The sequence below is a fragment of the Toxoplasma gondii genome, chromosome IX (genome assembly GCF_000006565.2).
Source record: "Toxoplasma gondii ME49 chromosome IX, whole genome shotgun sequence".
Classification (NCBI taxonomy): domain Eukaryota; phylum Apicomplexa; class Conoidasida; order Eucoccidiorida; family Sarcocystidae; genus Toxoplasma; species Toxoplasma gondii.
In genome coordinates, this window is record NC_031477.1 from 2494366 (window position 1) to 2509334 (window position 14969).

General features: G+C 53.0%; 1 protein-coding gene across 1 annotated transcript; it reads right to left on the bottom strand.

The window, feature by feature from the left end:
• Nucleotides 1–484: 484 nt before the first annotated feature.
• On the bottom strand, nt 485–13406 carry TGME49_288400 (LETM1 family protein). The gene is made up of 14 exons (XM_018782029.1): nt 12066–13406; nt 11350–11435; nt 10319–10449; nt 9296–9426; nt 8284–8384; nt 7401–7582; nt 6659–6723; nt 5820–5964; nt 5152–5554; nt 3870–4332; nt 3367–3471; nt 2668–2966; nt 1789–1886; nt 485–1346 (listed from the first exon to the last, which is right to left on the bottom strand). The coding sequence occupies exons 1-14, from the start codon at nt 12920–12922 to the stop codon at nt 1122–1124; spliced, it is 3291 nt and encodes a 1096-aa protein (XP_018636353.1). The 5' UTR covers nt 12923–13406; the 3' UTR covers nt 485–1121.
• Between the last annotated feature and the right edge of the window lie 1563 nt (nt 13407–14969).

Consider the following 14969-nt stretch of genomic DNA (forward strand, 5'->3'; position numbering starts at 1 on the left):
CCTCTCTCTGGAAAATATCTCAGAGTCATCTCTGTGTTGCTCGAGATGGATCTCTCCTTTTATTAGACACCCAGGAAAAACTCTCTTTCGACGCTTTTCCAGACTCCGGCCAGTGTCTGTACACCAGGTCAAACGTTGGAAATTCTACGCTATAAACCTGAATTCACACATCTTGTGTTGCATACTTTTGGTTTGAGAATCTGCGAAAAAAATGTCTCCTGCCTTTGTTTTCTGCGATTCTTTCGGCTGCGCGCTTGGTGTCTGACTTGGTTCTTTCCCTCTTCGACGAAGCCAGTTTCTCTTCTCCCCTGCGACCCACCTTGCCTGCCCGCTACATGAAAGGCGAACTGCACCGGCGACTGTCAGCGAGGGCCGGACAGCGCGCGGCCTGCGAGAGTCTGCGAGAACCTTTCCTTCCTCAGCATACTATCACCAGCAACTCTCGCGAGTTCGTGATCTCCCGGAGCACTCACAGAAATGCGATTCCGACAGGTCTGTAAAAATGTAAAAAACTGTTTGCTCGTGAGGCGTGCCGCGCCCTGAACAACCTCTTGAGCGACATACTGACAAGCTACAGGAAACCAGCGGAACGGAGGCGGCGACTCTACCGCGTTTTTGCCTCATTCGGCTAATAAACGGAGACAGGCGGTCGAAGAGGAAAGGCAAAGAGCCTTGGAGATCAAAACGCAGGGGCGAGAACTCGAAACACACCAGTGAGCCGCACGGGGATGGAAGCGAGTCCCAGCCTTGTGCCAGCATATCGTCACGGATGTCAAAAATTCAAGACGCGAGTATACAAAAGCCAGTATACAAAGGGAAGCCGAGGCTCCGCGTCTTGAGCAGACGAATGCGGTTTCACAGGGCGACAGAGCCGGTTCAGGGACGCCGATGTCTGGAGATCGGTGAACGAGAAAGAATTCACAGAACACACAGCTGTACACTCTTCAAGTGCAGACACAGCCGCTCGGCCATGCGCTGGTTGCGAACGGTCGACGCCGTCAACAGATTCGCGAGACGACGCTTCGAGTTCTTTGAGGAGGCGAAAGAAACGTCTGCGAAGCACAGCGTCAGCAGCGCAAATGCTCAGAGACAGAGAACCAGGACGAAGGAGATCTGACCTTCTACTTCGCCGCCTCCTTCACCTGCGCTCCGTCCTCGACCGCTGGAGACTCCTGGTCCAGCGAGAGATCTTTTTCAGAGGCGAGACCGGCGCCGGAGGCCTTCGCCGCCGTGGGCGAGCAGAGCCGCGAGGTCGAAAGAGAGGAGGCCAACTGAGGGTGAACGAAGGAACGGATCTCGCCGGAGTCCTCCAAGTCCGAGGGGTCTTCAGGATAGAACAGCGGATCCTGATTATGCACAAACGGAGACAACGCAGCTGAGGGTCGGCCTTCGATTCTTCCGTGGACCGCGCTCTCAATTCTCGCTCTCCTTCCTGCCCTGTCCGTCGCATCCTTCGTTCCCTGTCGCGTGTGCTTCCATCGTTTCTATCTGGGTCTTCCTCTCACTTGTTCCTTCTCTCTGGTTTCCGCGTTCTTTTCTTCTCAGCTTTGTCTGTTCGCATCTTACGCCTCTCGCGTTCCCCTCTCTCTCGCGTCTGCTCTCTCCTCGCCCGCACAGCCTTTCCAATAGTCTCCCTCTCTGCGTTGTCTCTGCGTTCTCTAGCTTTGGCCTACGGGCTACAGGCGCGCTGCGGCAGAAGGCGCAGTGATTCTAAAACATGCGATCCCGACTGTTGACGTTTAAAGATACGCAAAGCACTCCACGCCCCCCTTCAATTTCGGTACTCACTCCTTCGTCCATCTGGAGCGTCTTTGCGTCTCGCATCAGCGCATCAACCTGCTGGACTCCGCTCGCGAAGCTTTCGATGACTTCCTGAATCTGCCGCTCTGCAGATAACGACCGCAAACGACCGACCGCACCTGCGACTGAACCGCCAGTTTACTCGCGAACATCGTTCTTCGCACGAGGTGCAGACTCCGAGCCTCAAAGCTCGCGGGGGGAGGATATCCTCCCCCCAAACGCGTTTCGACAAACCCAGGCATCCCACACGTCACATAACGCGTAGAGTTTTGGATGCTGTCGGACTGCATTTCTCGTGACTTCAAAGGAACTCTCCTCATCCCTCGACCAGCGCGTTCCGGCCATCCGCCTCCGGACTCCGCAGCCAGGCTCCAAGGCGCCCTGCCCCTTCTGCGCGCAAGCTCGACGAAAGACGACGACCTTGCCCTCGCGCCGCGAAACTCTCACACATCACTCAGATCCGAAAAACAAGGAACGGCATCAAACCACGTACGACGCATGAAACGAAATGAACATGTTTCGTCCTTCCAATACAGAAATATACATATATATATATATATATATACGCATTTATTCACACGTATATACGCACACACATATATACATATATATATATATAGATAGATAGATATAGATATGGAAGGATATAGAAGTACGTGGAGAGACAACTAGGTAGATGTATGAACGCGGAAATCGGTACGCAGGTAGCGGGAGAGGAAGAAGCCAGAACGCACGTCTTTGTCTCTGACAGGCTGTTCGACGCGGACGTATCGCCTAGCTTTTGAGTCACATCCGTGGACGTGGATATGGTCCAGAAATCGATGAAGACTGTTTCCGTTGATACGCGCCTTCACTCAGGTGTCTCACCGAAAGCTTGGACGGCTACAATGAAGTCGCTGCGAATTTTCGCGCCGTTGTCTCTGTCGGCTCCGCTCCGCAGCTCCTGGTGCATGCGTTCCGCTTCTTCATGCCCCTTCAGTTTCTCGTTCTCTGGCAGAGCCAGCAGCGAGGCGTCGCCAGGAGGCAGTCCGGGAGTCCTCGCCTCTGGAGAGAAAGCGACGCCTTCTCCTTCGACTGTCGCGCTCGCGGCCAGCTCTTGCTTCAGACGGTATGTGTGCGCCAGCTCGAGCAGCCGCGTCAACGCGCCGAAGGCCTCCTCTTGGTGTCTGAGAAAAAGAGGAAAACGAACAAAGCGAAAAATAGACGGAGACGACGCGGGTGGAGGAAAGGACAAGGAAAAGCGAAGAGGTGAGACGGAAAAGGAAAAGTCGGAAACGCAAGTCAGGGAGAAAAAGGCGAAGACCGGGAAGAAGTGCGAAACGGAAACGAAGGAGACAACAAAGAAGAGGAGGCGAAGACGGATGAAAAAAAGGGATGCAAGAAACGAATGTGAAGGAAGAAGAGAAAGACAAGGAATCGCAGAACGATAAGGAAATATAAAAAGCGGATGCGGAAAGTGAAAACACAACTGATATAGACTGCGATCACGGCGACGTCTGAAGATATATATATATATATATATATCATCTCTGCATGCGCGAGGGAGAAGGTGGAAAAGCAACTAACGCATGTTGCATGTCGGCGAGGCGCCGAAGCAGGCGCAGCTCCAACTCCATTCGACGAGACCGTCTCTGCAGCATTTCTCTGCCTCGCTGCACCGAAGAGAGCTCGCTGCAAAACAGTCACACATTTTCAAGAAGGAAAATGGAGAAAGAACTTGCACACATAGATGTTGAAAAGCGGTTTTCTGGTTGCGCCGAGAACAGTGACAGGATGAATAGGGAAATGAAGATTTAAATATATGTATATATGTACATGTACATTCGCTCTGTATGTCTATCTGTGTTTGCGGCCCTGTAGGTGAACCGTCGCATTTGTGCTGTCACATTTCAAACTCTCCTTGAGCACCCAAAGGTATCTCTAAGTTCACTCGCGAATGCCAAGGGTGGGGCCGCATGCCATGGCGTCTGGAGCGATGGACCTTTCGCGTCATGCGAGACAACGAACGCGAATCTCCACCGAGCCGAGGAGCTTCACATGCCTTCGCGCCCTGCCAGCCGACGCCTTACTCGACGAATGCTTTCTCTGAAGCGCCTCCGTCGCATGGCGACGCTTCCCCCTCCTCGGCCGCAACTTCCTTCGTCTCCGACTCGACGGTGGCCTGAAAGAGGTCTCCTTTTTCTTCTCCCTCTGGTACCTCTCTTCTCTTCATAAGCGCCTCTTTCGTTGAGTCCGTCTGCGCCTTGCCGCCACCGCGTTCGCGTTCTCTCTCGCGGTTCTCAGCTGGCTTTGCAGCTTCTGGAACGCCCGCGTCGCCTGCTGGCGAGACGAGATGTTCGCGACTCTCTCCCGTTGCCAGCGAGCTTTCGAGAGACGATTCTGCTTCGGCCGCTTCGCCGTTACCCATCCCTTCGCGCGACTCGTTCGCCGCCGCCCGCTGCCTCTGCGCCTCCAGGATCTGGACGGACTGACGAAGAGACTCCTCCTCTGCTCGCAGCAGCTGCACTTGTCTCTCCATGGCCTCGAGGGTCGCTAAACGCAAAAAAAAGACGCGTCTCGGGAGTCGACAGTCGGGGATAACGTGACGGAAGAGACGAGCGGTCCACCGAATTACACACACGATCTACGTCGAACCGATCTGCTTGTGGGAGACCATGCGCCGGCGCATGCAGTCGAAAGTGACTTCCTTATCTCCGGAGAGTCCACCATGCGGCTCTCGGTCGTTGAAGACACTGATTCCACGCACTCGTTCTATCGCAAAAACGAAACGCCCATTCACTCTTTCGTTCCGTTGTCGTTGCCCCTCGACGATACCCTGAAAGACCCTCTCGTCCTCGACACTCTCTCAGACTGTCGGCAACACAGTTCTATATATATATATATATACATATATATATGTATATTCATATCTATATATGTAGGTAGATATGTAGCTGGTGTATTTTGTGCATCTGTTGAAGCATCGAGGAGTGTGTACACATTCGAGTTGTATAGAGACCAAACAGGAATGCGTAGACGACGTCTGTAAAGGCCGGTGTATAGGTCTGTAGTTTGTTTTCAAGGTCTCTGCGCATGTGCGACGTAGAGGAAGAGCGGTGACACCCCACTCATTTCCTAGATGCTACGCGCGTCTGTGGCTCGTAAAGGAGCGGAACCTCCAAAGGAGCAGACATTTCGTCCTGCGAGTCGACGCTTTGTGGCTGAACGCGCAAGCGACATCCTGCCGCTGCTTCCTTTTCCTCCCGGGAAGCACCGCGAACATTTCGCGATTCCCAAGACACAACAGAGCATCCCTTCGACATTCTGCGCGAAGGCACCACAAACTGCACTCTGCACCCAGCCTCCACTCACCCGACTGCCGCCTATACTGTTCGTCCTCTGCCTCGTCTTCCTCCCTCCGCTCCGTCGAGTCCGCCGCTGCGTCGGGTGTACGCACACCACCCTCGGTGGCGACCGCCTGCCCCCTGCTCTCCGCTGCGGCTTCCGCAGTTCCCCCCGCCAGCTCCTGCGCGTTTTCCGCCTTCGACGCGCCGCGCGCGCTCTCCGCCGCATGCGTCTCGGGTACGGCGGCGGCGACCGCACTCGCCCCGGCGTCTTCGGAGACCGGCTGGGGCGTCGCTACTCCCGGAGGCGGCGCGGCGGCGAGGACGACAGGCGGTGGAATTGGTGAGTGAGTGAGACTTATGCAGCGGCACCAAAGAAGGAGCAGCGGCGGAATGTCTTTGTGCGACGAGATCGCCAACCACTGGCGCATCTGAGACGGCGCACCCGCAAGCGGTCAGAGCACCCACAGACAGACAGAACGCCGGCATGCAAACACAATAGAGAAAACGCGAGAGAGCGCGAGAGGGTCGGATGGACTTGGGGGCAGGGAGCTAGGGGGGAGAGAGAGAAGGAAAGAGGAAGACTGCGAGACACAAGTCTTGCACACCTGCCAGTGTCTGTGCTTGTCCACCACAGCGAAAGACTTTGCTACTGTTTGTGTTTGTGGCGCGGGCGGTGCCTCAAACGTCACTCACTTCTTGTCGCATGTCGTCGTCGGAGATGTTATGAAACATCATTGCGCGGTCCTTGCATGCTTCCACGAGCTCGTCGTGAGAGAGCGTCTCGACGCCTTCCCACATGAACTCTCTGTCTTCGCGATGGATGTGATTCAAATGATATCTGAGGAAAACACGGAGAAAACATGGAGAAAACAAGGAGAAAACATGGAGAAAACAAGGAGAAATCATGGAGAAAAGGTGGAGCGAAGTCTGTGGAGAACAGCCGCTCTCTGTGGCGAAACCTCCGAGACGGAAAGGAACTCGAAGACTCGCTGATGAAACTCTTCCACTTTATTTGGCTCGCTAAAAAGCGTCCGCAAACGCGTTTCAAGCGGTTCGCGTGATCCCCCCACCGAGGCACCTCGGCGCCTTGTGAGAGCCATAACTTTATCGATACTTTTGCCAACAACGTACTCGCATGTATCCACCTGAGTGTGTATGGACAGAGATGGAAGCGCGTCGGAATCGAACTCCGTAGGCGGCTCCATGACACGCTGCAACTTAAATATCCAAGCACAGAGAGAATCGTATATAGACACAAACAGAGAAGCAGAGACACACATACAACCATATATATATATATATATATATATATATGATCTATCGATCTATCTATCTATCCATATATATATATATATATATATATATATATGCGCATATGGGCGTAAATGCCTGTTTGTGAAGTGGAAGCGGAAAGAGAAGGAGGGAACTCTGTTCCGACTGTGGACCGACGTGAGGATCTCTGGCATTCGAGGAAAAGCCGAGCGGTTTGCGAATTGCGAAAGTCGAAATTGGTTTCACGATGCAACACTTGCCTGAGTTGAAGAACGACGTGACTTCGCAGGCCGTAGGGCTGGATGCCGAGAAGTTTGCACATGACCTTGAGCGCAACATTTTCAGACAGTAAACGACACTGAAGAGGTTTTCCTTGTCACGAGTCTCTGCAGTTCTCGGCACCCCCGCCTCAGCACCAACTCGACAGCTCAGAAACGACGCGTCCGTCACTTGAGTCCACGTATCTCTTTTTGATCCGCTTGCATATACGCATAATGACAGACAGACGGGAGACGACGACGGCCGCTGCCAAAAGCTCTGAGGCATCAATCCACACCCTCACGGATGTACACACACGGATATATACTTTTATATATATATATATATATCGGTATGCGTATGCGTGGACACGGGCGTCGGAACGCCCAAAGCCGTCGAGCGATACGGGCGCAGTCAGGCAGGAAGCTCCAGATGCAGAGAGGACATGCGAATGCAGATCTTCAGAGAGAGAATGATACATAGACGATAGGACTCGCTGTCGTCAAACCCAGAGAGACACGAGTCCGTAGCTACAGAGGAAGAGTCTTGGATCGCTGTAGACGATCTAGAGACACAAATAGAGGCACAAACATCCGACGCGTACCTCACCGCAGACAGGGATAGACCGCGAGATACAGAAAGATACAGAGTGAGAGAGAGACAACGATCATGCGTCCCTCGTCTCCACTCTGCGTGACATCACAAGTTGTTTGCTGTGGCATCGTGGTTTTTCGAAGAAATCACCTGCAGAGTCTGGAGATCGAGCTTTTCGAGGACGAATTCTTCCTTAAAGAGTCGCGCGAAAGAAAGGATTTCTTTCACGGAGAGGAAGGGATTTACATCCTGTCGGTCCTTCTGCAAAAGTTTTTCCTGAAACTCCTTCAGCGTCTTGGCCTTGTCTTTCAACGCGTCGTTCGACTCGTGCTCTGCCGAGAACAACAACAGAAAAAAATCGCCTGCCGTACGCTCGTCCCTCTCTGCAAGTTTTCGAGATCCCGACGGTTCGTGCGTTCGCCTTCCTCGCCGACACTCGAGCCTCACATCCCTCGAAACTGGCATATATAAATATATATAAATATATATATATATATATATATGAAGGTGCATATATATTCACACAGAGAACAGGTGCTAGACCTCTGCAAACGACTACAAAAATAGACAGAAACCGCTCTAATTCTGCATGCAATGCTGCATGGACTTCACAAGCGCAGCATGATGTATATATATATATATATATATGAATGTTTATGTATTTATTCACATATTCCAAGTGCACACAGACGACGCGCGTGTCTCGCGCGTCGTCTGGCCATGAGATGCCGAACTGCGCTTGGTATGCGAGTCCGCGGTCCAGCGAGTCGTCGTCCTCAGGTCTGGCAGCCAGCGGGTGAGACGCGCGGTTCTCGAGGACGCGCGAAGCATTGACAAGGCCTCACACTCAGGAAGGTGAGAAGCAGGAGGCCAAGACACAGCGAACAGTCGAACAGCGAGGAGAGAGAGGCCAGCCGAGAGAGAGGCCAGCCGAGAGAGCGGCGAACAAGCAGGGTAGACGTCGCGCGAGAGGCGCAACGAAGCGTAGAAGCCGAAGCAAAGCAAGAAGAGAAAAGACCAGACGTTTGCTCACCGATGATATGCTTCGTGTGTTCGCGGACGAGCTCCTGAAAGAAGGCTGCGAGTTCTTGTTTGGCCTTGAGTTTTCGACTCAAGTACGCGTTGTCGACTTGTCTGAGGACAGCGAAAAAACAAGAAGGATCGCAGGTTTCGAAACGTCGAACCCGCATTCGGGTTCTGAGGCGACGCACGCTGGCTGACCTCTGGCTTCAAAACGCGTTCGCGATTCGCGACTGTCACTTCGCTCTGAAGGCGTTCTGTTTGCTTCCGCCACAAATCACATGCAGAGCCGACGCGCGCTGCAACCGCGACGCTAAAAACGCCTTCTCGGCAGATCCAAAATGCGCCGACAACCACTCGCGTCTCTGCGGATCTGACCCTCGTCGCGGGCCGCAGACGCCGGGAGGGCGCTGTCTGTCTACGCGGACCGAGCGACGCAGTCGACGACTTCAGAGAGGGAGGCGCATGCACTCAGTCAGCCAAATGTGAACGGCACGCGTTGTCCGAAAGCGACGCAGAGCCAAAGAAAAAGGAGACGTCAACAAATGGACCTGCGCATGTGCATGTACATACAGAGAGACACAGGCACAGAGAGAAGGGGAGAGACAAGGAAAGGTAGACAAAGACACAGACAGATACACAGAGGAAGAGAGAGACGGCGACAGAGAGAGAGAGAGCGAAAAAGACATGGAGATGCACCTAGGTACACAATTGGAAGGATGCTGATATGGAGAGGAGTCAAGCAAGACAGAGACAGCTCGAGACAGGCATAGATCCAGAGACCGCCAGACAAAGAACTGGAGGAGAGGGGATCCCAGAGAGACCGCGGTACCTTCCTTTACATGGAAGCGCCTGGATACGCAGGCACAGACAGAACGTAGCAAGTGTGTACTCCGGGAGACGAGGCTGACACACATTGACATCGACGGACGCGCATGCAGAACGAAGTCGTGGATCGAGTCGGCGACTGACAAGAAGACGCCCTGACACACAGATCGTCTTTCGACGTCCAGAAAGCTCCTCACTTTTCGAAGAAAGTGCTCGGCAGCATGTTGGGGAAGAGACGAAGAACCACGGGGAGAAGAAGCTCGCCAAGAGGAATGATAATCATCAGCGAGAAAGGAATCAATTTCAACGCGTCTGCGGTCGTCCTAACCTAAAGAAAATGCAGACCATTTACAACGCAAAACAGCTCCATCACAACTGAGTCGCCTCGAAAGTCGGCGCCACACCCTGCGGTCAACATATATATATATATATATAAATAAATAAATCAATATATATATATATGTAAACATAGAACTACGTATATGCATAACTATATACGTGCCTACATATGGAATTGTACATATGCGGGCCGGAGCATTAATGAATGCAAACGCGTGTATGTGGGTGTAGAGGACGACATGAAAATATGGGCACAGAGGAGACACCCAGAGACGGACAGATAGATATGCATAGATTGACAGATAGATATAGATAGAAAGATAGACAGAGAGGTACGGATAGATAATTTTGACTGATAGGTACACATAGAATGTATACATACAGCTCGGTAGGCTCAGACAGGTAGTTGCACCAAGATAGAGATACAGATACAGATATAGACAGCTACAAATAGGCAGATGCAGATGTAGAGAGCATACCCGGGTGCAGATCGATGCACCTCGGTATACATAGAATTGTACAAGGAAATTGAGTGGACGACGGTAAGGTCGGAGAAAGAGGAAAGTCCGGACATATGGAGGGCCTGGACTGGAGAACGAGGAAAAGACGCAGAGAGCAAAAGGGAGTCTCTCGACTCCAATCACGACTTCGCCTCTCTCTCCTCAATTTCTGTGTTCGGAGACAAGCCGCGGCCAGAGCTCAGCAGACTTCCTTTCCCACCGCCCCCTGTCTTGTGGACAAGCTAGCTGCGCGCCAAACTGGAAACAAATGTGGATCGTCTTGCGCGGACAAGGGCGTCCGCAAGCCTGTCTTTCTCTCGAGCGCATGCACTCTCGACTTCGCTGCACAGACGGCCTGGAGTCTCTTCACTGCAGACCTACCAAGAGTTTGTGTTCGTTGTATCGAAGAGGATGGCCCAGAATCTTTTTCTTCAGAAGTTGGTAGGAGACTCGGACGTTCGCGTAAAAGAGGCTGAACCCGGTCACAGTCCACTTCCACGTGTGGACGGCGCCTGCGGAACAAAGAGCGCGCCGACACCAAAAATGCGCCTCGCAAGAAAACGCATGCAGGCGCGGCTGCAGGCGCGGCTGCATGCGCGGCTGCGCCACTCGCAGGCAGAGATGTACGTGGACGCAATCACGCCCCTCGCTGAACCAGCGTTTCAACCGCTCCATGCATGTACGGATCCGTCGAGACACCAGCGCGATCGGCTTACAGACAGAAAACAAGCACACCCCGGTACGGTGTATGTACAATCGAACGAAAAAGGCCCTGCACCCACATACATACATATACATATATATATATATACATATATATATATATATATATAGACATACATACTTATGGAGACACTGAGCTGGAGCAATGTATGGGGACTGACACAGATGGGTTTTCGGTCAAGACAGTCAGGAGTCGATGTGCTTCCAGACGTTCTGATTCGGCTATCTGAGCTGTCAAGAAAACCGTTTAGATATAAACGTCCAAGGCAAGAAAGGATTTAGGAGCGCGCGATCCTGACCCCACAGAGAGACAGCAGTCTCCCAAGCAAACGCCAAAGCGTCGAGAACCTCTCTCCAGCTGCAGAAGCACGATGCGGCGCGCAAGAGGCAGAAATACGGCGATCCGAGAACGTCGTCTACACCCGATGCTTTCACGAAGGAAACAAGAACTGGGTTTCCCTGAACTCGTAGCTTGAATTCCATCAAGTGGACTGAGTCGTCCGAGTTTATTCAGAACTTCTGAACAGTTTTGACGTCAATTGACGCTTCGGACAGCCGCACATTTCGAAGCGACGATTCGGCGGAAATTCGTCCAGCTGTGGGGAGCGTGAAGACGCAAGCGACGCAGCCGCGAAAGAGGCACGTCAGTTTGCCAGCAACGCGGCCAAGCTTTGAACGGTAAAACTTACTTTCTTTGGCTTTCTTGTACCATTTCTTCACGACCATTGGATTCGTCACGAACGCCTTCAGATACTTGAAAACGACTTTGGTGTATCTGCAGACACGCATGCAAGAGCGGAGAGCAGAAGCGCCTCTGAGGAGCCACACTCGAGGCGCGCAAACTCGGGGGGCTGCATGCCCACGAGGCCCAAGGTCGGAAATCCACACGGCCAAAGGGCGACCCTCACAGTCGGAGAAAAAAAGACGATCACAGAGGGCAGCAGCGAAGAGGCAAGAAAAGAAAAGAAGAAACGAAGGAGCCGAAACGAAGAGAGACGAAGAAGAGAAAGAGAGAGCGCAGAGCAAGGGAGGGCAGGACGCAGACGCGAGAGGGGAGAGCGAGAAGACGAGAACGAGAAAACATGTTGTGAGGAAAGGATCGGGAGGACGAGGGCGCCGCAATGCAGAGGATGAGAGGACGAAACAGGGACAGTGGCAGAGAGTGAAGAAAAGAGCAACAAATGGCGGCAGAGCGAAAACCTCGACGGACGGAGACAGCAGACACAGAATAGAGCGGAGAGGAGAGAGAGACAGAAGAGGAGAGAGACCGAAGAGGGGAGAGAAGGAAAGCGACAAAGTGACCGGGGATGGTTTGGAGAAACGGTAGGACGTCAAGTTGCATAAGGAATGGCCCCTGACAGGAGAGAGGAACAAAGAGAACAAAACTGACTTTCTTTCTGCGTACTTGACAAGTGCAGAGCAGAGACCGCGCACCACTCTCTCCAACAGCCGCAGGAGTGCCCCAGCCGAGCACCAGCGCGCAAAGAATCCAGCGCCATTCGTTCTGTCGCTTCCCGCTCTCCGAGAAGAGAGCGACGGACGACTTCGCCCCTCTGACCTTGGAGAGAAAGACGCGCTTGCAGAGACACTGGGATCAGCCTGGCTCACAGAAGCGCCAGAGGCGGAGGAAGGAGGGGAAGAAGAGGAAGAAGACGAAGAAGAGGAAGGAGGAGGTGAAGAAGAGGACGAAGAGGGAGGAGACAAAGGAGACACGGTTGTTCTTCCGTCTTGTTCCGACCCTCCTGTTGTTTGGGAGAATTGGCGAGTCGACGCGAGAAAAGAAGAGTCGTAAGGGAAGCGGCGAGGGCCGGCGCCGCTGAGACCCCACACGGGCGGGAGGGTGTCCCCTCTCAGCGTGGTGACTCGGCCGTCGCGGGGAGACGAGAGAGAAGAAAGCAGGGAGAGCTCGTGACGCGTTCGCGGTGACGGAGAGAGCGGAGACAGCACGGAGACAGTGCGTGGAACGCCCGCGCGAGACGGCGGCATGACGCAGTCTGTCAAGAAGCTTCTGGAAGAGAAGAGGCGAGGGGAAAACGCGAGAGAACTGAGAGGAGGCCCTACGTGGGCACCGCTATAGAAGACGGGGAAAACGGAACGAGAGCAAGGAGTTGCCGAGCGTCCGAAGGCACTTGAAGCCTCATGCAGAGCTCCGCGAACCTCTACAGCTGCTCCGCTCTCCCTTCCGTCTTTGCTCCGAAGAAAGTGGGGATGGAGCAAGCGAGGACCCCCGGAGGCCCTCAAGGGCCGCCACAGTCGCCTCATGGGGTTGAAGGCGAAGAGCGGAGAGTGGGGGGAAGATCCTGGAGCAGGAGGCAGAAAGAAAGTAAAGGAAATGGAGAACTGGGTGAATCGAAGAAATGCGTGGAAACGGGAAGGAAGGGGAGGAACGGAGGGCTCGCCTTCCCTCTTTACGCGTGTCAGAAGCACAGGGACCTGGGGGCAAGGGGTGGAAGGAACGAGGAGAAGGACGAAGAACAGGGCGAAGGAGAGGAGAGAAGAGAGAGGAGGAAAAAGAAAAAACGGAAAAACACAGGGAAAACTCACAAAAAAAACGCACGTGTATCGCAAGGAATTGCTTCCTCTCTCATCGTGGGTCCAGGAGACACAGCGGCAGGCGGCGCAAAGGCATGACACAAAGCGGGGTCCGCGGCCGCGGCGGGTGAGAAGAAGAAGAAGAAAAGAGACTTCCTTGGCTGCATGCAGTCTCCGTGAATACAGCCGAGAGAGGCAAGGCTGTGAAAAGGCAGGAAAACGGAGGAAGAAAAGTGAAGTTCGCTTCTCAGTCCAGTGCTGTCGCACCCGCGAGCCCGGGGAGAAGTTTGCATGCACTCTCTCTGGCGGGAGAAGCTCGCTTGGAGGAAGCGCGCCGACGTCCTCCCGCGATGAACAGCGAGTCAAGGGAAGGTGGCGAAAAAACGGAGGAGAGGCGAATTGAAGAGACAGAGAATCCGAGAAAGAGCCCACTCGAGAGAGGCACAGGAACGAAAAGAATCGACGCGAAGTGAGCAGACAGCGCGGGAACGGGTGTGCAGCGGATCGCGCGCGCGACACTGCAGTGCGGGTGACTGCGCTTGAGTGTAGATACACCTGAGTCGAGTGAGAAAGGCTAAGGAGGCATGCCAAGTCGGTGGAATGCGTCAGTGTGTCGTCAGAGAAGAATCCAAGAGAAGGCCTAGCGAAGCGAGAGTTTTATCGCGGCAAACCGACGGAGGGACTTGTGCGGTGCAAGGAGAGGATCGACACTGGGAACTCGGAACGACTCGAGTCAAGTGTACGTACACCTCAGAAAAGAAGCATGTGTGGAGGAAGTTGAGTAGCGAGGGGACAGGAATCGAGGCAGAGTGAGCCAAGAGAAGAGCCGGAACAAGAAGAGACCTAGAAACGCAGAAGGCGAGCTGACCCCGAGGGCAACAGAGGATGGACATGCGAATTGTGAGATCAAAACGGGTGAATATGTGCTGAGACTCTCCACAGAGGGCAGGCGAGGCTCAGCTGTCTTCCACTTCTTCCTTCACTTTTTGGAACTCCATTCTGTCGACTTCTCTGTCTGGCACTTCCTCGGCCAGACATCCGTGTCGTTCTCTCGCTTTCTCTGTCTTTCCTTCTCTCTGCTTACCTTTACTGTTTTTCTCTTCTCTTCGAAGACAGCATTTCCCTCAGCGCCGTTTTCTCGTTCTCATTCCTCCCATTTTTTACTAGTGTGCTTCTCGAGAGAATTGGAATCCGGCTCACAAAGCCACAGTGTCAATCAAGGGACTGAAGAGCGAGACTCAGAGTGCCTGCCAAAACCTCGCGCGCGCGAGCCACACACGAAACGCATGAAAGCAAAAAAACAATTCCGAACGCCTCTGGATTCTTCTCTTGTCTGCACTCATGAATGCATGCGTTATACACATATACATATATAAATATATATATATATATATATATATATTTATGTATAAAGGTATATACAACTACATATAGAGATATATGTATAAATACATATAAAAACATAGAGATGTATATCATATGTGGATATCTCTATCTTCGTCTCCATATTCGGGTTGATTCTCCTGCTGATGAGTGAAAATGGTCGGTTCCTGATTCACCACATTCTTTCCTCTGCTTACTCGGTGACCTTTCATCTCGCTCATGGCAGGCGCCTCCCTCTCAGGCTGACGACGTGTCTGAGTCTTTTCTTCTTGAACTGCACAGTATCTTTGTTCCTTTCTCCTGAGAGCCGCTGAGGCTACACACACACACTTGCTGGAGACACTGGACTCGAAATTCTCTATCAGGGGTCCCCCCAGCGGCTCTGTTATACTAG

Coding starts and splice junctions, on each gene's coding strand:
- TGME49_288400 (XM_018782029.1), bottom strand. CDS start 12,922: ATGAGGCGACTGTGGCGGCCCTTGAGGGCCTCCGGGGGTCCTCGCTTG. Junction 8,385..9,295: donor CCGAGCACTTTCTTCGAAAA/GTGAGGAGCTTT, acceptor CGCTGTCCTCAG/ACAAGTCGACAACGCGTACT. Junction 2,967..3,366: donor CTCGCCGACATGCAACATGC/GTTAGTTGCTTT, acceptor TCTTTTTCTCAG/ACACCAAGAGGAGGCCTTCG.